The sequence below is a fragment of the Euprymna scolopes genome, chromosome 6 (genome assembly GCF_053919585.1).
Source record: "Euprymna scolopes isolate OS-2025 chromosome 6, ASM5391958v1, whole genome shotgun sequence".
Taxonomy (NCBI): domain Eukaryota; kingdom Metazoa; phylum Mollusca; class Cephalopoda; order Sepiida; family Sepiolidae; genus Euprymna; species Euprymna scolopes.
In genome coordinates this window covers 31,391,225-31,416,739 of record NC_136487.1, presented here as the reverse complement: position 1 = coordinate 31,416,739, position 25,515 = coordinate 31,391,225, and the positions used below count along the sequence as shown (strand labels likewise).

Below are 25,515 nucleotides of genomic sequence, written 5' to 3'. Positions count from 1 at the left end.
ATCCTGTATCTCTACAATACCACCATTCGCCCATGTATGGATTATTGTTGTCACATCTGGGCTGGTGCATTTGCTGCTGGTCTCTCCCACCTGGATAGGGTACAAAAAAGAGTCGCCAACCTGATAGGTCCTGAACTGTTATCTAAGCTTCAACCTCTGTCCAATCGACAAAATGTTGCATGTCTCTGCCTGTTTTACAAGTATTTTAATGGTGAATGCTCTGATGAACTTCAAGTCCTTGTGTCCCCTCGACAAGCAGAAAAATCCCACTCCTACACAGTAGAGATCCCTAGATGTAAGAACGTCTTCTACGCTAATAGTTTCTTCCCTAGAACTGCTAGACTTTAGAAACCACTTCTGGGCTCCTGTTTCCCTAACTGCACTGTCACGTAGAAGTTAAAGTGTAATGTAAACAAACATTTTGCTGCTCAACTCCCTACACAGTATCCCTGCAACTTATGTCCCTGATAGTAACACTCTACATAAAAGTGGCATTATGTCTTGCTTTAGATGAAAATGTAAAAAAAAAAAATGAACTTATGCAGAAAACAGATTGTTGTGAAATAATAATTTTATCATTTAGAAATCCATTCTTTATATTTTTGTAACTATTCTCTACTTTCAGCTTACAATTCAATGAACAAAACCAAAACTTAATGGAATTTAATTTGAAAGAAATAGTACGGCCTGTATTCTGCATGAATACAAAATAAAATGTTAAGATATTTAACGTAAAACAATAAAATTCAAGTGCAACAATAGTTGCAAAGTAATTGGAATTTTTATTACCAAAATTGGGATGACTTTTTTTTCCCTCCAAGTTGTGTTGGTTTCAGCTACCAAAATTCTATTGTGAAAAATGAGTTACGTCCCTTTAATCGGTGACTTTTTACACAAAAATTGATTTCCAAGTCTAAAATTAAAATGTTTTAGTTTATTTGCTTAAGATTTAACATGTATCTTCCCCATCGTTGGTTTTTATTTTTTCATTTAGAAAAAAAGAAAGTAGGAATATTTGACTTTCCATGTATTTCCTCCTCTAGTACAGGATTTTGCCCCACTATCAATGCTCATACATTGGAGGTAAAATTCTTCATTCAAAAACCTTCGTCGCTTACAGTGGACGATATAGATTTATAGTAACCTTCCCCTCCATTTCCTCATCCGAAAAATGTACAAAGGACAAAAAAAGAAAAAAAAATGACAAATCGTTGAAAACTCTATTGTTTTTAGAGTTTTATTGTACACCTTCCATCATCATTGCTTTTTACCAAAATTTCTTCCTTGTTCAAAAAATATGTAAAGTATTTAATACAAATCGTTACATTTTGATCGATTTTTTTATTTTTATAAGAAGTGATAGAAGGAGACAATTTTGCTGCATGTTTTTTGGGGTGATCTGATTCTGTCAATTTCATTTCTTGTTAGTTAAATGTTTTTTTTTTGTTTATCATCCCCACTGAAAAAAATCCATACAAAAAAACAATTCTGGTTAAAAATCACAAGTATATTAAATATCTTGAGTAAATAAAAAAAGAACAAGATGAAATTTGTTTCGATGAGTTTATTTCTTTATTTTAACGTTTTTACAATAGAATCAGAAAAAATTAACTTTTTAACAATAGCAAGAGAATTTAAACTTTTTAACAAAAACATAATAAACTTTTAACTTATTTACAACAGCATAATAAAACTTTTCACTTATTTACAACAGCATAATAAAACTTTAACTTATTTACATAAAGAATTTTTAAATTAACTCCAAGATGTCTTTTGGGTCCTTTCTTAACAGAAGTTCAGAAAAAGTTTCGGTTGACTAATGTAGATGCCCGTTTTACAAATGAAAAATCAACGAATCCGAGTTACATGGAAAAGAAATGGGAAAGTTTGTGCTTATATTTTGACCAGACATTTTATGACTAGAATCTTTGGTGGCGGCAGATGTAGGCAATGTTTAAGGTTTCCTTGGAGACTTGAAAAATGGACGTGTCCACGAATTTGATGCTTGATGCGTTCCAGGCATTAGATCTGAAAGATTATAAGCAAAAGAAAAATTGGTATTTTTAAGTAATATAATGAATAAACAGAATGGGAAAGTAGAGAAAGAGAAGGAAAGAAAATATCTAAAAAAGAAAGAAAGAAAGATAGATAGATAGATAGATAGGGAGAGAAAGAGAAAGAGAGAGAGAGAAAGAAAGAGAGGCAGAAAGACAGAGAGAAACCAAGAAAAACAAAAAGAGAGAGAGAAAAAGAAGAGGGAACTAGAAAAGGGCAGAATAACTATGCAAAAAAGAAAAAATAAAGAAACTAGTATGAAAGACAGAAAAGGCACACACAGGAGAGAGATATAAAGAAATTACCCGCAAGAGAGAAAATAGAAGATAAAATAACAGAAAAGAGAAACCGAGACAATTTCGAGAGCGTGATAGAAATTTGTGAAGAATGGATTGAATCTCACCTGTTGAAAAAGGAAATCTGGATGGGAAAATCTGTGATGAAAAATAGAAAGAGATTTCAGTTGAATTTTATGATGCATGAAATAAATACTCGTTTATTATAATTATAGAATGACAAATGGATCAAAACCCAGTACGAATTTGTGGGAAAAGCGGCATTTCTTTAATGAGTATAACTTGGCATGTCTTCTCATAATTTTTTTATAAATAAAAACAAGAAACAATAAGCAAAAGACACAAAAATTCATTTTTTTTTTCAAATGTAAAAACTAAAAAAAAAAAAAGAAAACTTACTGAACACGAAGATGGATTTTCAGATGAAACGTTGACAGTGTTTTTACTTTGACCAAAGAAATTGAATTAACCAGGAGGTGTGGGATTGGCAGATGGTAATACTGTAGAATTTGTACTTTGACCAAACGTTGTATGACAAGGAAGTGTAGTAGTTTCAGATGTAGGAAATGTAGATGTTTTGCTTGAAGTTTTGAGAATTGAACGTGGCCACTTTTTTGACAGGTGAGTTCCAGGCGATTCCATTGCAACTGAAATAATTTTATCAAAAGAAAAATTGGCATTTCTTTAATGAGCATAACAAGAGTAAGAGTGAAATGAGCGAAAGAGTAAGATATAGATAGATAGATAGATAGAGAGAGAGAGAGAGATAAAGAGAGAGAGTGAGATAGATAGATAGATAGAGAGAGAGAGAGAGAGAGTGAGAAAGAGAGATAGATAGAGAGAGAGAGGGGGAGAGGGAGAGAGATTGTCAAAAGAAAGAGAAACTAGCAGGAGAGAATAAAGAGAGAAAATATCGATATAAAGAGACAGAAACGATTAGAAAACATGAGAGAAACGGATGAAAGAGATAAATTGATTAGAGAAAGTTGTAAATCTCACCTGTTGAAGGAGACATTCTGGATTGGAACATCTGTGTTAAAAAATAGAAAGAGATTTCATTGTAAATTTTACAAATTGTAAAAAAATATGGATGGCGAGATTCATACTAATAACATTAAATCAACTTCTCAGCATCAATCGTTTATCCATCTATCTATCTATCTATCTATCTATCTATCTATCTATATATATATATATATATATATATATATATATACATCTCTCTCTCTCTTTCTCTCTCTCTCTCTCTATATATATATACATCTCTCTATCTCTCTCTTTCTCTCTCTCTCTCTCTCTCTCTCTCTATATATATATATATATATATATATATATATATATATATATATATATATATATATATATATATATATATATATACACACACAAACGAAGGGGCGTTCTAAAACAAATGCCTAATATTTTTTATTCTGCCCGAATGGTTTAGAAATGATTGCAAATCTCTCAAGTAATTTTTAAAAACTGTTTTCTCCCTGTGTTTTAAATTATTTAATGTTGTTGTTGAGTAAAATTCAAATGCATTTTTTTTATGCATTTAAAAACCATTTCTTCAGCGATTATTCAAAGGATTTAGTTTTGTCTGATTATTAATAAATTATTAATTGGCTGGTTATTAATTAACTATTAATTGGCTGGTTATTAATTAACTATTAATTGGCTGGTTATTAATTATTTATTAATTGGCTGGTTATGAATTACTTATTAATCGTGCCTGTTTATTAATTAATTATTAATTGTCTGTTTATTAATTAATTATTAGTTGTCTGCTTATTCATTAATTATGAATTGTCAGCTTATTAATTAATTATTAATTGGCTGGTTATTAATTAATTATGTATTGGCTGCTTATTAATTAATTATTACTTGGCTGCTCATTAATTAATTATTAATTGTCTGCTTATTAATTAATTATTAATTGTCAGCTTATTAATTAATTATTAATTGGCTGGTTATTGATTAATTATGAATTGGCTGCTTATTAATTAATTATTACTTGGCTGGTTATCAATTAATTATGAATTGGCTGGTTAATGATTATTTATTAATTGTCTGCTGTTTTATTAATTATTAATTATCTGCTTATTAATTAATTATTAATTGTTTGCTGTTTTATTAATTATTAATTGTCTTCTTATTAATTATTAATTGTCTGCTGTTTTATTAATTATTAATTGTCTGCTTATTAATTAATTATTAATTGACTGCTTATTAATTAGTTATTAATTGGCTGGTTATTAATTAATTATTAATTGGCTGCTTATTAATTAGTTATTAATTGGCTGCTTATTAATTAGTTATTAATTGGCTGCTTATTAATTAATTATTAATTGGCTGCTTATTAATTATTTATTAATTGGCTGGTTATTAATTAATTATTAGTTGTTTGCTTATTCATTAAGTATTAAGTGGGTGGTTATTAATTAATTATTAATTGTCTGCTGTTTTATTAATTATTAATTGTCTGCTCATTAATTAATTATTTATTGTCTGCTCATTAATTGATTATTAATTGGCTAGTTATTAATTAAGTAAGAAGGTTACTGTGTTACTGATGTCTACACAGAATGTAGTCAATAAAATGCAGATTCCTATGCAAAACAAATCAAATTAGCAAAACTAATATCCATAAGGAAATCATACAAGCAAAAATGTGTTTAGAAAAAGAGGAAAACTTACCAAAGTTGAACTTGGAGATGCAACATGATGAGTGTTTGTAATCGGGAAGTTCAACAGATTATGAGATGCAGTGGTTAAAGCTGGCACTCCTGTATCAGTTTGATTTGAAGAACTGGAAGGTAAACATGTGAACGATGTTGTTGTTGGAGACATGTCAGTGTATTCCTCGGGAAAAATAGAATTTAAATTAAAGCTAACTGATTTTTTCTTGGACTTCTTTGACACATTAGAAGTTTTCTTTTGTACAAGTGCCTTTTTCTTAGGCTTCTCTGGCAAAGTAGAATTTGTCTTTACTTGAACTGATTCTTCCTTAACCATCTCCGACAAAACGGGTTTTGTCTCATATTGAACTGACATTTTCTTTGGCATTTCTGACAAAATCGCTGTTTTCTCAAGTTGAATAGACTTTTTCTTGGGACTCTCTGACAAAATAGACTTTATATCAGTTTGAGATAACGTATTCTCATGCATATTTGGCAATATAATTTTTTTCTTCTTTCGAATTGCTTTTTTTATTGTTCTCACAGGGGAAATAGAAGTTTTCTCGATATTAGTTGACGTTTCCTGTAGCTTCTCTGGTCCAAAAGAGTTTGACTCAAGTTGAGCTGGCTCTTCAATGGGCTTCTCTGACAAAGTAGCTTTTGTCTCAAGCTGAGCTGCCATTTTCTTTGGCACCTCTGACAAAATAGATTTTGTCTCAGTTTGAGATAACGTTTTCTCAGATATTTTTGGCAATATAATTTTTTTCTTCTTTCGAATTGCTTTTTTTATTGTTCTCACAGGGGAAATAGAAGTTTTCTCGATATTAGTTGACGTTTCCTGTAGCTTCTCTGGTCCAAAAGAGTTTGCCTCAAGTTGAGCTGTCTCTTCAATGGGCTTCTCTGACAAAGTAGCTTTTGTCTCAAGCTGAGCTGCCATTTTCTTTGGCACCTCTGACAAAATAGATTTTGTCTCAGCTTGAGGAAACGTTTTCTCAGATATTTTTGGCAATATAATTTTTTTCTTCTTTCGAATTGCTTTTTTTATTGTTCTCACAGGGGAAATAGAAGTTTTCTCGATATTAGTTGACGTTTCCTGTAGCTTCTCTGGTCCAAAAGAGTTTGCCTCAAGTTGAGCTGTCTCTTCAATGGGCTTCTCTGACAAAGTAGCTTTTGTCTCAAGCTGAGCTGCCATTTTCTTTGGCACCTCTGACAAAATAGATTTTGTCTCAGCTTGAGGAAACGTTTTCTCAGATATTTTTGGCAATATAATTTTTTTCTTCTTTCGAATTGCTTTTTTTATTGTTCTCACAGGGGAAATAGAAGTTTTCTCGATATTAGTTGACGTTTCCTGTAGCTTCTCTGGTCCAAAAGAGTTTGCCTCAAGTTGAGCTGTCTCTTCAATGGGCTTCTCTGACAAAGTAGCTTTTGTCTCAAGCTGAGCTGCCATTTTCTTTGGCACCTCTGACAAAATAGATTTTGTCTCAGCTTGAGGAAACGTTTTCTCAGATATTTTTGGCAATATAATTTTTTTCTTCTTTCGAATTGCTTTTTTTATTGTTCTCACAGGGGAAATAGAAGTTTTCTCGATATTAGTTGACGTTTCCTGTAGCTTCTCTGGTCCAAAAGAGTTTGCCTCAAGTTGAGCTGGCTCTTCAATGGGCTTCTCTGACAAAGTAGCTTTTGTCTCAAGCTGAGCTGCCATTTTCTTTGGCACCTCTGACAAAATAGATTTTGTCTCAACTTGAGATAACGTTTTCTCAGATATTTTTGGCAAAATAATTTTTTTCTTCTTTCGAATTGCTTTTTGTATTGTTCTCACAGGGGAAATAGAAGTTTTCTCGATATTAGTTGACGTTTCCTGTAGCTTCTCTGGTCCAAAAGAGTTTGCCTCAAGTTGAGCTGGCTCTTCAATGGGCTTCTCTGACAAAGTAGCTTTTGTCTCAAGCTGAACTGCCATTTTCTTTGGCACCTCTGACAAAATAGATTTTGTCTCAGTTTGAGATAACGTTTTCTCAGATATTTTTGGCAATATCATTTTTTTCTTCTTTCGAATTGCTTTTTTTATTGTTCTCACAGGGGAAATAGAAGTTTTCTCGATATTAGTTGACGTTTCCTGTAGCTTCTCTGGTCCAAAAGAGTTTGCCTCAAGTTGAGCTGGCTCTTCAATGGGCTTCTCTGACAAAGTAGCTTTTGTCTCAAGCTGAGCTGCCATTTTCTTTGGCACCTCTGACAAAATAGATTTTGTCTCAGTTTGAGATAACGTTTTCTCAGATATTTTTGGCAATATAATTTTTTTCTTCTTTCGAATTGCTTTTTGTATTGTTCTCACAGGGGAAATAGAAGTTTTCTCGATATTAGTTGACGTTTCCTGTAGCTTCTCTGGTCCAAAAGAGTTTGCCTCAAGTTGAGCTGGCTCTTCAATGGGCTTCTCTGACAAAGTAGCTTTTGTCTCAAGCTGAACTGCCATTTTCTTTGGCACCTCTGACAAAATAGATTTTGTCTCAGTTTGAGATAACGTTTTCTCAGATATTTTTGGCAATATAATGTTTTCCTTCTTTCGAATTGCTTCTTTTATTGTTCTCACAGGCGAAATAGAAGTTTTCTCGATATTAGTTGACGTTTCCTGTAGCTTCTCTGGTCCAAAAGAGTTTGCCTCAAGTTGAGCTGGCTCTTCAATGGGCTTCTCTGACAAAGTAGCTTTTGTCTCAAGCTGAGCTGCCATTTTCTTTGGCACCTCTGACAAAATAGATTTTGTCTCAACTTGAGATAACGTTTTCTCAGATATTTTGGGCAATATAATTTTTTTCTTCTTTCGAATTGCTTTTTTTATTGTTCTCACAGGGGAAATAGAAGTTTTCTCGATATTAGTTGACGTTTCCTGTAGCTTCTCTGGTCCAAAAGAGTTTGCCTCAAGTTGAGCTGGCTCTTCAATGGGCTTCTCTGACAAAGTAGCTTTTGTCTCAAGCTGAGCTGCCATTTTCTTTGGCACCTCTGACAAAATAGATTTTGTCTCAGTTTGAGATAACGTTTTCTCAGATATTTTTGGCAATATAATGTTTTCCTTCTTTCGAATTGCTTCTTTTATTGTTCTCACAGGCGAAATAGAAGTTTTCTCGATATTAGTTGACGTTTCCTGTAGCTTCTCTGGTCCAAAAGAGTTTGCCTCAAGTTGAGCTGGCTCTTCAATGGGCTTCTCTGACAAAGTAGCTTTTGTCTCAAGCTGAGCTGCCATTTTCTTTGGCACCTCTGACAAAATAGATTTTGTCTCAGTTTGAGATAACGTTTTCTCAGATATTTTTGGCAATATAATGTTTTCCTTCTTTCGAATTGCTTCTTTTATTGTTCTCACAGGCGAAATAGAAGTTTTCTCGATATTAGTTGACGTTTCCTGTAGCTTCTCTGGTCCAAAAGAATTTGCCTCAAGTTGAGCTGGCTCTTCAATGGGCTTCTCTGACAAAGTAGCTTTTGTCTCAAACTGAACTGCCATTTTCTTTGGCACCTCTGACAAAATAGATTTTGTCTCAGTTTGAGATAACGTTTTCTCAGATATTTTTGGCAATATAATGTTTTCCTTCTTTCGAATTGCTTCTTTTATTGTTCTCACAGGGGAAATAGAAGTTTTCTCGATATTAGTTGACGTTTCCTGTAGCTTCTCTGGTCCAAAAGAGTTTGCTTTAAGTTGAGCTGGCTCTTCAATGGGCTTCTCTGACAAAGTAGCTTTTGTCTCAAGCTGAGCTGCCATTTTCTTTGGCACCTCTGACAAAATAGATTTTGTCTCAGTTTGAGATAACGTTTTCTCAGATATTTTTGGCAATATAATTTTTTTCTTCTTTCGAATTGCTTTTTTTATTGTTCTCACAGGTGAAATAGAAGTTTTCTCGATATTAGTTGACGTTTCCTGTAGCTTCTCTGGTCCAAAAGAGTTTGCCTCAAGTTGAGCTGGCTCTTCAATGGGCTTCTCTGACAAAGTAGCTTTTGTCTCAAGCTGAGCTGCCATTTTCTTTGGCACCTCTGACAAAATAGATTTTGTCTCAGCTTGAGATAACGTTTTCTCAGGTACTTTTGGCAATATAATTTTTTTCTTCTTTCGAATTACTTTTTTTATTGTTTTTTCAGGCGAAATAGAAGTTTTCGCGATATTATGTGACGTTTCCTGTAGCTTCTCTGGTCCAAAAGAGTTTGCATCAAGTTGAGCTGGCTCTTCAATGGGCTTCTCTGACAAAGTAGCTTTTGTCTCAAGCTGAACTGCCATTTTCTTTGGCACCTCTGACAAAATAGATTTTGTCTCAGTTTGAGATAACGTTTTCTCGAGTACTTTTGGCAATATAATTTTTTTCTTTTTTCGAATCGCTTTTTTTATTGTTCTCTCAGGGGAAATAGAAGTTTTCTCGATATTAATTGACGTTTTCTGTTGCTTCTCTGGCACAAAAGAGTTTAACTCACGTTGAGCTGACCTTTTCCTATGCTTTTCTGACAAAATAGCTTTTGTCTCAATCTTAACCGACAATTTCTTTGGTAGCTCTGATGAAATAGATTTTGCCTCGGTTTGAGACGACATTTTCTCTGGCACTTTAGGCAAAGTAAAATTTTTATTTTTTCGAACAGCCTTTTTTATGGTTCTCTTCGAGAAAATAGAATTTTCCTCAATTTCTACCGACTTTTTCTTTTGCTTCTCTAGCAACAGAAAGTTTTTCTTGAGTTGAGTTGAATTTTTCTTGGGCATCTCTGGTAAGGTAGAATTTGTCTCAACTTCAACTGACTCGGTCTGTTGCATCTTTGAATGAAAAGAATATGTCTCACGTTGAACTGACTCTTCCTGTGGCATCCTGAGTAAATGATAGTTTGTATCAAGATGAACTGAATTTTTCTTGTGCCTCCTTGGAAAGGTATACTTTGTCTTGAGTTTAAGTGACTCCTGCTGAAAAGTAATATCAAACATTAATAAGAACTATTAATGAAATAAATTATAATCATTTATTCGGAGGATATTTAATGAAATTTGCTTATTATTGACATGTATTTATATAGATAAATATAGATATATTTTACTGATAAATCATTTTAATCCAATTAAGATTAAACTAAGTGTTATGATTTGGAAATTTTTCATGCGGCATGAAAAATATACATTCATTTTTTGTAATTAAGAATCAAAAATTTTATTTGACAAATTGTTCAGAAATTGTAGATAAATGTGAAATAGAAATGTTGTTCAAATAAAATAAGAACAATTTACAAAATAAGTTGAAATAATAAATAGAAAAAAACCCTAAAAATTTAATTTTTATTTATAATTATTTAATTTTTTATTTAATCTAAAAAGTTTATAAAATCAATAAAGTATTTAACAAATTAATCAGTGAGAAATTTACAAAACTTTACAAAAAGACAAACGATCAAAAAGATTGAATCATAAACAAAGAAACAAAAATTATCAAACTTAAAGTTATTTAATTATCGGAAAATAAAACCCTTTATAGCTTGATAGTTTGTAAATGAAAATTATATATATATGGGGTTTTAAATGATATATATATATATATATATATATATATATATATATATATATATATATATATATATATATATATATATATATATTATATATATATATATATATATATATATATATATGGGGAAGTGGTATTATCTACTGGAGAGCCATGTATTTAACAGCTGTCCTGTTTTTAAATCTCCGAAACAGCTAAATAGTAAGCAGCTGATGATCCCCGTTTTCCATTTACAAAATCTGAGTTAATGTTTTCTCTTTTCATCCGTATGTAATTAAATTCTGTTTTAAAATTGAAGACTTTTGCGAAATCGGCTTATGCAATTGCTAAGTCTATTTCTATTTAACAACTGTAGTTAATGATCTTTTTTTTTTGCATCCTTATGTAAATGAATTCTCTTTTGTCATTATAATCTTTTTAAAAGTCGGATTATGTAGGTGCTTAGTCTGCGATAGGTTAATGTTAATTTCTTTTCTCCTTCCAGGAATTTAAACTGTACTCTTTATTTTTATTTTTGCATTTTTTTTATTCAAAGCTTTTATGTAATGCTTTAAAAAGTATAGGAATCGATTATTTATGAAGGTAATTACAAACCTGACACATTATGCAAAGGTGTTTTGATTGAACAAAAAATAATGAAGTTTGATAAAAGGTCACGTGTGAAAACAGTGATAATATGATTAATTACTTACAGATATTTTTTCACATCCATTCTTTGCCGACAATCCAAAGACAGTATCTGCGAATTTTCGCTTCATCTCAAATGCAATAAGATAATCATATATGGTCTCCTTTGAAGGTGGAAGCTGACAAACGAGAGAAAAAAATTCATTGCATTTCGTTCATTTCTAAAATGCTGGTCTTTTCAAAGATATAATCTTTTAAAATGTTTACAATTCTATCGATTTTCTTAAAAATGAACTGGAGGAAAATAAGAAGAAACATTTCTGTGATACTTTTTAATCTATGTTGTTAAATCACAGAATTCTAAGAACCAGTTATTCTTCTCATCTCCTTATCTCGTTATGAAAACAATTACTTGATTTAATTTCAATGATTTTTTCTTACACGTAATATACATAATAAATGCTATTTGTGTCTAATGTTCAGTAATGGTAGATTAAAATATACTGTGATAAAGATATGCTCAATATTCGATCCCACAGCCAAGGAAAGTTCTTCCAAGAATAAAACTGTTTGTGAAATTTAAGCTTCCTAAAAATACAAGTTGATTTTGGATTCCAGAATTGTATTTTATTTTCTGTTAAGTTTATCCATTATTTAAAAATATTCATAAAATGTAAATAATGATCAGGATGTAGAGTTTCAAAAACCAATAATCTTTACCTTGCTTTTGTTACAATGAATGATGTTTTTTTTTTTTAATGGTTAAAAAGAAATAATATTTCTGAAGATTACATATGCTATTAAACCTCATCTTGTATATTAATTAATTTATACTGGCCTCGTCCTTATTCGGGTGGTATTAAATGAAAGTTTAGTTTTCCTATTATTCTGATGACATAAAATACAAAGCAACATAGAAATACAAAATATGCAAACTAATGCAAAATTAAATAAAAATACGACTTTTTAGTTGAATATCTTTATCATTATAGTTTTTGTATGAAGCGAACAATACGATTGACAGATTTTCAATACGAGCATTTTTTTAAATACATTACCAGTGAAACATATCACTGTAATTCGAAACAAAATTAAATCTAATGAATATTTCAAATGTATTTCGGGATTTATTATTTCAATGCAACTAAAAAACTTAAGATTTGCAAATCTTTCATGAAGAATTGAAAAATAATTTTTTTATTTTTTTACTTAAAAACCATGAATTTTATTACATGACAAATTGAACAGAAATTATAGATTCATGAGTAATAGAAATGTTGTTCAAATCAAAAGAGAATTTATTGAACTTACTGTGAATTGTAGAAGGGTATTGGTGAAATCTCTGAAAACTGAATATTTCTGAAAAAAAAGTTGAACAAAATAATTGGTTTCTTGAATAAATTGAATAATAACTGTGCATATATATATATATATATATATATATATATATATATATATATATATATTCCAAGTTGAAAATATTTGAAATATTAGAAAGATTAGAATCATTGAATTTCAGCAAGGGTCGTTGATAGTGCTCAATCAAAAAAGAGCAAATTTGTAATTTTTATTTTCTTTATGTAAATACAGTCATATCTTGCTATGATGTGCAGACCGTTTTGATTATTATTGATCCCATCAGGCCAGAAAAAAATTTGAAAATTTAAAAAAATTGAAAAACTTTTTTTTAAAGACATGGCAAAATATTTCCTCCTTTAAAATTAAAAAAGTTTTTCTTGCTTGATGAGATCAGTAATGATTGAAACGATCTGCAAATTGTAACATGATATGACTATGTTTACATAAAGAAAACAGAAATTAAATCTATATAGTCGCTGTATCACAACTCACCAATGCGGCTAGACAAGCAACTACCTGAAGCCAAGAACGAAACTCGACCGCCCAAACAACAGTCGGTGCTTCAAACTATTATGATATTTCGCTACTGCTATGAGGGTAGTGAATTGACAATGTTTTGACATTGTCCAAATGCTTAAGCGAATTAGCAGTGTTTAAAATTGGACTTATTTTATAACTTAGAAATATAAAGAACAATTTACAAAATAAGTTGGAATAATAAAACTGGAAAAACTAATAAATTATTCATGAAAGCTAATAAATCTAAAAAGTTTATAAAATCAATTATTTAACAAATTATCAGTGAGGAATTTACAAAATTTGACAAAAAGACAAACTATCAGATAGATTGAATCATAAACAAAGAAACAAAAATGATAAAACATAAAGACAATCACACACACACACACACACACACACACACACACACACACACACACACACACACACACACACACACATATTTATCTGAAAATGAAACTTGGATAATATTTATTAATTTACGTCTCCTATCTATTAATGTATTTCACAAAAATCAGATCATTTGAATTCTTACAAAAGCTTCTATCCCCATTTTATCTCCTTTGCATAAAAACAAATATAACCCATATTAGACTCATTATGCCCCGCCCTTGTGTTTCAAATTTCATAATGATCAGTTAATTATTTTAAAAATAAATAAGGTACATGTAAATATATAAACATATCCACACACACCTAATTTTATGCATGTGTGTAAATACTATTGAAAGATATCTTGTTTTAATAGAACATGGTGGTGTGACAAAAGGTTAAGTTAATCTACTCGAAAAAAGATGATGATGTGATCAGTTACTTACATGCGTTTGAGGACGTTCTTCCTTTGTCACAAAACGAACACATTCTTGTGGAGATCGGCGGTTATTACTAATTCCGGAAAAATGATCATATATAGGCATCACTGACATTGGATCACTTGACTCATCCTGGAAAACGGAAGAAATAGTCATTGCAATTATTCCAATTTTTACCGGATTTTTATGTAGATAATTATTGAAAATATATTTTTAGTTAATAATAAAGACAATGAAAAGAAGTCTCATTTAAACATTTAATAAACAACTTTATTTGTATTAATTTATTTTTATTTCGGACTATTATTCTCATCTTTATTAGTTGTTGTTTTTTTTATCTTTTATTGGTTTTTGTTTATTCACAACGTTTCGGCCAACTAGTCCTCTGGCCTTCGTCAAAATGTGGTGAGACGACAACAACTACGGATGGCAGTGATGGCTGAGAATGCAGTTAGGGGATTCGAAGTTCCTATCCTCGCGGTTAACACCTGACGAAGGCCAGAGCAATAGTTGGCCGAAACGTTGTGAATAAACAAAAACCAATAAAAGATCAAAAAACAACAACTAATAAAGATGAGAATAATAGTCCGAAATAAAAATAAATTAATATAAAATGCTCATCTCAAAAATGAATTCCAATTAAGGAATATTATATATATAAACTTTATTTGTCACGTACATCAAGTCTGTTGCCAAGGTCGCTGGAAAGATGGTGGGATCCTTCTACCGCTCCAGAAGATATCTCACTACTGATGCAATTCTCTATCTATATAAAAGCCAAGTACGTCCAAGGATGGAATACTGTTGCCATATCTGGGCAGGAGCTGCTAAAAACAGCCTATCCTGCCTTGACAGAGTACAAAATAGACTTCGTGGCTTAGTGGGGGATGCCCTTTTCTCTACCCTGCAACCTCTCTCCCACAGAAGAGACGTTGCGAGTCTATCCTTGTTTTATCGTTATTTCCATGGCAGGTGCTCGTCTGAACTCCAATCTCTGGTCCCCCGTCGCCAATCTTTCACGAAAAACACCCGTCTAGCTGAATCCACTGTGAAAAATTTCCCCCACTCTATATCTGTGCCTAAATCAAAACGCGGATTCCATGAGCAAAGCTACTTTCTTAGAACTGCACGCCTGTGGAAATCTGTTCCGTCTGCCTGCTTCCCACTGGACTACAACTTGGATGTCTCCAAGTCCAATGTTAACAAATTCCTAATGAACCGCCCCCTTAAGTAAACACTCCATCAAATCTCCACACTAATGTAATGTACTTGCAATAACCCTTATCCCTGAGTGGCTTCCGGGCCTTGATAAGTGGTGATCACTGTGTAAAAAAAAAATAAGAGAGTTCATTATTCGTGCTCGCTTGTAGTAGTCATGACAAGAGTTCGTTGAAAAAGAGAGAAAAGTGTGAGTTGTATGTTCTTTAGCATGACAAAGAATGTTTGAAAAGTGTTCAATGTGTTTAAAGATAGAATTAATATCATGCCAGCTGGTTGAAGAAGAGAACAGTTCAGTTCCGTTTACATGTGTAAAGGAAGCCTATTAAAAGAGAAAGAAAGGGCAACGTCTTCAGAGTGTTGCCGTGTTGCCGTGCGTTAGTGTGAGTTCTTTAGCATGACAAAGAATGTTCGTTTGGGTAGTCCTGTAGAATGATGCAGTTCGTGTGGGTACAGCACGTGGAAAGAAATGGTAGTTAGGAGAGAGTCATAGCTTGCTTGTAGTACTCACGTTCAGCCTGGGGCCGAAGCCCCAGTCGATGTGTGCTTTTGGGCAAAGCAGTGAGAAAGAGAATTAATGGTTACTGATTTTGCCTTTTATATACTCTGTCACGTGATCGAGAGCTGACTTGTGATTGGACAAGCCAGGGAGAAATGGATTTCAAATCTCAAAGTCGTGAGAAGTAGTCTCTGCCTGTGATGTAGTGGGTGTCAGCTGCTACATGTTCATCTATCTTAATCCCTTCCCCATCTAATTGAAACAAAACTGCATGTTTGTATTGAAGTGAGTTTAGGGTTTTAGAATTTCTAGACTACCTGTGACCCGTTGGGTCAGTATGTTATATTAGCTATGGAATTCATGTATGAGCGTGACATGTTTGACGTAAAGAAAATAGTTTCTTTTTGACATAACAGAAACATTTCTATGAAAGTATATTAAAATAAAAACTCATGGCCGGATCACTCAAACATGAAAAAAAAAAGTCCTCACTATTCGTGTAGTTACCTATTTTTCCGAATAATCGCTCAAAAATCGAAAATTAAACAGGATTTTCCTACGAATCGAATGCAGACGAAAGTCATTTAGCAGCAAAAACGCACATGAACGTACCGATGATAAATATAAAAATGAAAAACCCATATTGGAATCCTTCAACCAAGTTATACAAACTTAAAATATAAAAAAAAAAAAAAAATTAATAAAACCTGAAACAAAAAAATAAAACCTAAATAAATAAAATAAAAAAAAACTAATATTGAAACAGATTATTAAATGTGTCAAAAAATCACCGTTCTCACACAACTATTTTGTATGTAGAAATATAAACAAAAAATAAAAACAGAAGGAAGGAAGGAAGGAAGGAAAAGAGATGGATAGAGAGTAGTAGTAGTAGTAGTAGTAGTAGTAGTAGTAGTCTTGCTTTACTACAATTGTTTTTATGTTTGTCAACGGGTTAAAGTTGTTTAGTAGTAAGAAAGTAACGACAGTATAGTTGTAATAAAGAATAGTTGCAAAACACCCCACTCTTCCCATGTTAAATAATAATTTCGAAATAATAACGTTAATATTTCAGTGCACAGGTCAAAATCTGCAAAAGAAGCGATTTGTGTTTATTTGTTTATGTTGTTATACGTTAATGTTTATGCGCGCATGCGCAACCAGATGTCATAAACCAGAAAGTGGGTTTCATCCCTCGTTACAAGCTTATTTAAGTTTATAATTATATAGATTAGTTACCAACACAATATATGTTTAATTAGTATAAAAAAAACACAGGAGATTAAAAATAGATAAATTTTGAAAATTAATTTCATTGACTTATATCTTTAAATATTACATGACATTAACTCATAAAATTCTAATTATTTTTAATATCATTTAGTTGTCTACGCGTTGTAAAAAGAATATTACATAGAAAAGAGTTAAATAACGTATCTAAAAATTTAAATTATATTTGCAAAATATTTTCACAGAGCAAAAGAAATGGTTGATCTATTGACTGCTATGAATAAAATCATTTTCTTTCATTCATTTTTTTTTTTCGTTTTTTCTTTCTTTCTTTCTTAGTATCATCATTTTACATTAGTTCTTCATTTGAATTTCAAGGTGATAATAATATTCAAATAAAGATATTTTACTTAATAACATTTTATGATTATAATAATATTCAAATAAAGATATTTTACTTAATAACATTTTATGATTATAATAATATTCAAATAAAGATATTTTACTTAATAACATTTTATGATTATAATAATATTCAAATAAAGATATTTTACTTAATAACATTTTATGATTATAATAATATTCAAATAAAGATATTTTACTTAATAACATTTTATGATTATAATAATATTCAAATAAAGATATTTTACTTAATAACATTTTATGATTATAATAATATTCAAATAAAGATATTTTACTTAATAACATTTTATGATTATAATAATATTCAAATAAAGATATTTTACTTAATAACATTTTATGATTATGATAATATTCAAATAAAGATATTTTACTTAATATTTAATATTTATAATAATGAATACTTGTATTTTATGAACAAGGGAGACAATTTAAATAGATAATTACATAGAAGAATGCTATATTCTCTTATTTTTATAAACATTATAAATGTCTATTTAATCAAAATCTTTTATAATGTAATAAATTAAAAAAGTGGGGGTTTATCCGGTTAAAGATTAAATGGAAATCTACAATAAAACTTAATAACATCGTATTTCTGAACTTGTCTATTTGAATCAAGAAAAAGAAAATGTATGAAAATCTGTCAATATTACAAAACATCTTATACCACAGAGTTATCCCGCTTGTTTTCTTTCTAATACTGCGTAAAACACAATTTCTATTTACAAACGAAGGATTTCATTAAATGTTTGTCTCGTGTTTTAGTTAACTGACTTAGAAAACAAAGATTGTGTTCCTTCTTTTCTATATTCTTTTTTATGGCCAACTGACATTATACAAAAACTTTAAGCCTTGTACTAAATATATTTTTGTCAGTTATGTTAATAATGAATTTTGCTAAAAGAGAACTAATTTAACTGCTTAAATGAATCGATTATTTATGGGAAAAACTTATTGCAGTTAATAGATACTCCCTCATTCCAACTTATCAAGTGGGAATTCATCAAAAAGAACGAGTAAATCTGCTTACCATGAAATATTTCACAAGTAAATCGTTCTTTCTGTTCATTGATTCAGATTGATGAAATTCAGCTGAAAATTTAAAACAAACATTTCTTTATTTAAAACAGAAAATAATGAAGGAGAAAAGCTTCATATGTACATTTTGAATAATAGGGCTGGAGTTATCACATATACAAAAAACGATATTGAAATGGATCCACAATGATAATTAAATTATAATAAAATATATTAATAAAAAAGAATATCGTAACCGTCATTCATTGATAGTTACATGAGATGACATCATTCAATTTACACCCAGTGAAATATTAAATGTTATAAATTATCAATATATATATTTAGATATATGTGTTTTTTTCTTCAGTCAAAAGCAAGTTTATATTCATATTATCATAAAATATTATTTATTGGAAAGAATGCAGACTGCTTTAAATGAAAGATAAAAACACAAGAACGGAGAATACATATTGAATATTTTGTATGAAAATTAAAATAAAAGAAAAATTATTTACCATTATTCATAGAAACGTTGGGATCAACAGATAATCCTGATTCAGCTGCGTCCGGGTTGTCCTGCACTTCATGAGTAAGTAAGACATGATCAGTGTTTGCAGGATGCGGATGTACTGATTCACCATCACTTGCATTGGATTCAGGGTTCTAAGAAAATGAAACAAGATCATATTTTTATAAAAAGATCAAAGTGAATGTAGAAAAGAAACAACTTGGCGTTGGTGTACTAATCAGATGTGAGGAATCTAATGGACCTAACACCTCCCACCACCACCATCCGAACTGAATTGTTTTATATCTGTTTCTTCTTCCTTACATTATTATTATTTATTATTTATTATTATTATTATTATTATTATTATTATTATTATTATTATTATTATTTATTTTTTTTTTTTTTTTTTATTATTATTATTATTATTATTATTATTATTTTTTTTTTTTTTTTTTTTTTTTTTTTTTTTTTTTTTTTTTTTTTTTTTTCAGAGTTGACTCAACTTTTGGATGATTTTAGTTGAATTTTTTTCTTGAACATCAGGTCTATTCCTTTTGACAAGACATTGAAAGTATGCCTTAACACTCTCATTGTTCCTAACAGGCAAGCCTTTTGCAAAATTGGAAAAGAAATTGACTCATTGACATGATTAAATAATTTATGGTGACTTTTTGTTATCATCCCAAATGTTACAATCAAACTTGCGATAATATTTCAATAGTTTTTATAAATATCAAAATTATAGAAGATTTTGTGTTGTAGTAGTAGTAGTAGTAGTTATGGAACTTCAAAAAAGGGGAGGGGACGAGGAAGAAACTTAGCAAACATTATACTTACAACTATCTGGAAGTTTTTGAACCAGACGCCATCACATGAACAGAACTGAAAGAGACGATTGGAAAACAATTTGTGAGAAAAATAAGAAAAAAACAAACAAATAAAAGTGTATTTGTTATACATCAGATGTAAGGTAGGGGATGTGCTGGAAAATTGAAGCAGTCTCTTGGGGTTCATCTCTACAAATGGCTAGCTTCCACCCAATATATTAAACACAAAAACAAATAAAAGAAATGAATATAAATTTTGTAAATGTCTTACCAAAGAATTCGCATCTTCTTGAACACAATTCTCTCCTGTCGGCTGGCTTTCCATGAAATCTACCCACCATGTTGAAACAAAGAAGGCTTTTAGTGCATCAGTAAATTTCTTTAGAATTGTCTGGAGGAAAAAAAAATAAATGCCAAGTTTGAATTTATTGAACTGGGAAAATATGCTTCCCACGGAAATAATAAAAGTCCTTTTTGATGAGATGATGATGATCATGATGATGATCATCATCATAATTACCATTGTTGTCGGCGGCGGCGTCATCGTCCACCTCCTTCTCCTCCGCCTCCTCCTCCGTCTCCTCCTCCTCATCCGTCTCCTCCTCCTCCTCCTCCTCCTCCTCCTCCTCATCATCATCATCATCATCATCATCATCATCATCATCATCATCATCATCATCAACAACAACAACAGTAGCAGCAACACGTGCCCTAAATTCTGACTCTTCTTCATCATGGTAGGGCCAGTGTCAATGTGGTAGCGTAAGATTTAAACAACACCAAACCTACAACCTGGCTAATAGGGCTCTGGTTAAAATCCAGGAGGAGTCGACATTAGAACCTGTCTTCCTCTAGTTGTGTCAATAATGATGCTGCAAATCATTAGAGAAAATGTCTTCATTGATTCTACACCATTCCTGTGCTTTTTTCTGAGCAAAATCTTCCACGACATACAACTGCTACGTTTGGCCAAGATCAAAGTGTACTATCTGTTCTTCAGATGCTGCACTTCCATTTCGTGTTCTCTTTTGGTGGAGAAGTAGTCCTTCACGACTGAGACGATTTTTTATTTTTGTACCTTTTCTCCATGTTAAAAAACGATCCTGGTGTCTAACTCTGTCCCGTGGGGAGGCATTGTAAATAGGTACAACTGCTACGCCCTGCTTCTCTATGTGTCATGCAATTCTGGTGTTATGCGAACAAGAGTTCCTTCCAAATGTTAGACCATCGTTGGGAGTTTTATATGTTTCAAAGGATTTTTTAATAAACCTGCAATATTGCAGATTAATGAATAAGTTGTGACTAACGAGAATACCTTCATTTAAATGAGATAATCCTGGGACAAAATCTTCATAGAAATTTATGCAGGAGTTTAACTAAATTAACTACAACAGCAACAGCATAAAAATTGATTGAAAAATTTATTATGATGATGATGATGATGATGATCATCATCATCATCATCATCATCATCATCATCATCATCACCACCACCACCACCACCACCACCACCACCATGAATTTAGAAAGATTCCTTTTCATTTCAATCGATTGAAAAATTTATTAAATTAATTTTGCACTTTGAACGATTATAATATTGTTAAATATGTTGTTCACACGTTTTGAACGGTTTTCCAGTATTATGTTCAAAATATAAGAATAATGTAAGAAAGTTCGATTTTGTTTCATTTTTTGATCAACAAATAAAACAACTCGTAATGATCTCCCTTCTCTCAAGTTCCTAAATTTCTTGCACAAATGTTTAGAAAAAATGATGCTTATGTCCCATCAACTCCCTCTATCCCAGAAAAAAGGTAAAAAAAAAAAATAATTTTCTGCTTCATTGACCTTTGCAAGAAACACAGACACAAAAAAATCGAAGATGAAATTAAACAGGTGATGGAGCATTGTATCCGCTTTTTTTATTTTTTTACTTTGTCCATTGAATCCGTGTTTAGATTTGGGCACAAATAGAGAGTGGGGGGGATCGTATATAGTAGTTATAGTTAGTCGAGTGTATTTTTTGAAAGTTTGGTAAGAAGGATACCATAGATTGGAGTTCAATCGAGCACTTGCCATGAAAATAATGATAGAATAGAGACAGGCTTACAATGTCTCTTCTATGAGAAAACGGTTGCAGGGAAGAGAAAAGGGCATCACTTACTAGGTTTCAAAGCCAGTTTTGAATTCTATCAAGGCTGGATAGGGCACGCCGAGCGGCTTCTGTCCAGATGTGGCTTCTGTGCAAAATTTTATTCTCCTTTCTTGATATTGCGACTGAATCAATCTTGTTTTTATTTTTTGTCTAATTGAATTTAACTTTTATTTCCTTTTTTGCCATCATCTAATAACATTTTGTAAATATGCCTTCTCCCAATATATCGACATCCATCCTCCATTTGCAAGTTTCTTTCCGCACACAAAAAATATGTTAACTAAATTTATTCACCACTAACTCTAAATCTCAATGACAAAATGTAATCGCCAAAAAGTCATGTACCACTTGGACTTAGGGTTTGTGAAAAAAATATTTGATAAACCTTAATTGATATGTATTTTTCAGTTTAAAGTAAAAAAGGACCCACTGCCTTTCAATAGTCTCCTTTGTGCAAACAAGAAAATAATATCACACTTTGTGTTAAATAAAAGAATGAAACAAAACCAATTCCTTTTTAAATACCAATAAGAAAAAACAACCAAAAAGGAATAATAAAAAACACTTATATTTTAAAATAATGCTTTCTTTCTGGGTAAACAAGAAAAAAGACAAAAAATTTTCATTAAATAACTTTTGGAAAAACAAACAAAACAAAACATAACTGAAAGGTAGTTCCTTATTCAAGCTTTTGTGTCAATTTTTGCAATTGTTTCAGAAGTGTCGATTGAAATTCAGAATTGTTTACGTAAATATTAAATTCTCTGAGTATCTTTTCAATACTTTCATCACTAAAGAGAATGGGATGTTTCAGCATGGCTGATTCGACGTGGTAGATTCAACAATGTGGCTGATTTGATGGAAGGACTATTTGGCGTCGACCATAATAGTCACATTTTTATAAAGATTTTATAACTTTTTTTTTTAAAGTTAAGAAAAACAATATGAAAGGATATAACTTTAAAAAAAAATCGTGTTTTTATAAAACTCTTCTGGCAATTAAAAAACTAATAATTGAGTATAACTTAGCACTTGTATCCGTTGTGCCATGATACATCCAAAAGTGAGAACAGTAGTTTGATTAATTCAAAATAAAGCACATTACCAATGCTCATCTCAAAATTCCAAAACATAATAACCCCCAAAAAAACAAAAACCAACAAAAAGACAAGAATCAAACTTGTTTCTTTGTATCTGTAATACAAACTACGTTTCAAGTATTAAGGAGACAATTTGTTATTAGATAAAATATTAAATATGGTGTTTATATTGATCAGCTCTCATGGCTGCCAATATTTGCTCAGTGAAATCCAAAAGACAAAATGAAACCGAGTTCCTGAAACCGAAAAAAAAAAAAAAAATTTAAAAAAACAAAGAAACATTTTTTTTTACTAATATATATATTTATTTACCAATGTATTTTTTAAAAATAATTTGTTAATTTAATGTTTTGGTTTGTTTTTTTTACTTTGTCTTTTAACACAAAACTTATCTTTTGTATATTTTTAAAAAAGCAATGAATTTAACACCTTCTAACAAAGTGACTGATAAAATATAACATAGAAAATAATCTCATCAGAAAATTATGCAATCTCAATTTGATAATAAAATTATTTTACTGCAAATAAGTAAATTTATTTGATTTAGAAAATTCTTGTTACATAATTGTAAAAAAAAGAAAATATAAGAAAAGAATGTAACTCTTCTTGGGTTTGCTTACCTTTAGTCTCTCATAGGGTTTCGACGAAGTAAGAGTTCGCCTGGAATTGATTTTTCCTGTGTTGGCCATTTCAAAACGACCACGGACACTTCGGATAAATCTGCCTAACAAAATTAAAAAAAAACAACTACTAATCTGCAAGTTTTAAGCCACTAAATATTGCGATAATAAAACCTTTATATATATATAGGCATGTACATCTATGATTATATATCCTTAGTATATACTTTGTGGATCTTGCTTATTTTCGTGCACACTGGATGACAGATGAACGATAAATGGGCAGAACCAATAAAAAAACAAATGGATGACGTCATAAAGAGGACATCTCCAAAACCAGTATCTCCGTTTATGACGAAAGTTAACCTCTATGACGTCATAAGGCATCTTTGCCATCATTAGTAGAAAGGATGACGTCGAAAAGGGAAACTACCCCTTCTGTTAAAATGGTATAAAGGCGATTTATTGCAGATTGCCTGAGGTGCCCCTATCAAGGAAAGGCGATGGGTCTGTTCATGACTCTCAGAACTTGTTTATACAAGTGTCCATCATCCGTTTAATGTCTTGAATAATCGTGAAGTATTAAGACCAAGATATTCGTGAATATTGAATAATCGTGAAGTATTAAGACCAAGATATTCAAGATATTCTTCAAATAAATAACAACAAAAATGGGAAATCAAAGGGGTATAATTCTTAATAACAGCAACAAATTACAGAGTAACTTTCCTTATACTGTCTTTTGCTTTAAATCAAATATATTCTTTTAATAAACAACGGGCACGGAGACCCGAAATTGCCTGGAATTGATCAATGAATGTTTTACACTCCTATATTTTTAGTGCCATCAAAATCAGTGAAATCGTTCATTTTACAATCAAATCGATTGATTGCCTGCTCTAGTTGCAGGCCCATCGTCGTGCACAAGAAAGAAGCTTCACATGCCTCTTCGCAGTGACTTAGTCCACAAGACATTGTAGTCTACATTGCACTGTAGAGAACCTACTGTTGATTTTATATGCCAGCCCTTTCTGCATGTGTGATGATAAAACTTCTCAAATGCACTTGCAATGTTAGGCTGTATAAAGTGTTAACTTTGATCCAAATCGCCTGTTCCTTCTTTCATCGGATTATTTCGATTATCGATATTTATCAAAGATATTCCGATACAAAACCTATCTAAGAAAACTGCCAGATAGATAAAGTACATTAATGTGAAATTTCATAAAAACCAGCACAGCCGTTGCGGAATCTATGGGGAAAGAACACACACACACACACACACACACACACACACACAGAAATTGCTAAATTTGGAAAGGAATGATCTTGCACTCAATACTCTCATTTAGACAAAAAAAAACGAAAAAACTTACGATTAATGGTAACAAAAAATTCCTAACATTAATTGCTACATATATCTTATTTATTATTGGGAAACTTTAAAAATGGCGTGTGGTAGAAGGGAGTAGTTGCTCTGTTGTTGTTGTTGTTGTTGTTGTTGTTGTTGTTGTTGTTTGTTTGTTTGTTTGTTTGTTTGTTCGTTTGTTTTTTTGTTTTTTTGTTTTTTTTCTTTCTTTTGTTTCTTCTATTATTATTATTATTATTATTATGGTAAATTTTTACCACATCCCCCACTGTAAACATCCCAACCCCGCTATGTTAAGAACGGCTTCCCAGGTTGGGGTGTGTGTGTTTATTACGAAAGCCGTTCTTAACATGTATTGGTTGAGGGTTTTTATGCTACGCTGACGCAGATCGTAAAAAGTACCGTTATTATTATTATTATTATTATTATTATTATTATTATTATTATTATTGATTGTGTTCTCATTGGCCTTTTCAGAACAGTTTGCTTAAAACACTGGAAGATACAAAAGTGTCATGATATTTTTCTTTTTTTTTTTCTTTTTGCACAAATGTTGGTCTATTGTATCAGTGAAAATTATATTATTTCTATTATTACGAAGATAATTTAATGAAAAAGTAATTGAAAAATTAAAACAATATTAGATAATTTTATGAAACTTTAAGAAAATGAACATTCAAATCAAGA

The 25,515-nt window shown here is 31.0% G+C and overlaps 2 protein-coding genes across 2 annotated transcripts; both read right to left on the bottom strand.

Annotated features, from left to right (window-relative positions):
- Window positions 1-1,549: 1,549 nt before the first annotated feature.
- Window positions 1,550-5,826, bottom strand: LOC145278312 (uncharacterized). The gene is made up of 5 exons (XM_080130604.1): window positions 5,049-5,826; window positions 3,351-3,381; window positions 2,751-2,998; window positions 2,459-2,489; window positions 1,550-2,028 (listed from the first exon to the last, which is right to left on the bottom strand). Exons 1-3 carry the CDS (start codon window positions 5,709-5,711, stop codon window positions 2,817-2,819), a joined length of 876 nt encoding a protein of 291 aa, XP_079986730.1. The 5' UTR covers window positions 5,712-5,826; the 3' UTR covers window positions 1,550-2,028; window positions 2,459-2,489; window positions 2,751-2,816.
- A 2,548-nt stretch (window positions 5,827-8,374) lies between these two features.
- On the bottom strand, window positions 8,375-23,720 carry LOC145278143 (uncharacterized). The gene is made up of 10 exons (XM_080130423.1): window positions 23,460-23,720; window positions 19,856-19,975; window positions 19,595-19,639; window positions 18,762-18,909; window positions 18,257-18,318; window positions 13,863-13,988; window positions 12,478-12,525; window positions 11,232-11,345; window positions 8,634-9,947; window positions 8,375-8,530 (listed from the first exon to the last, which is right to left on the bottom strand). Exons 1-10 carry the CDS (start codon window positions 23,526-23,528, stop codon window positions 8,375-8,377), a joined length of 2,202 nt encoding a protein of 733 aa, XP_079986549.1. The 5' UTR covers window positions 23,529-23,720.
- Window positions 23,721-25,515: the final 1,795 nt, after the last annotated feature.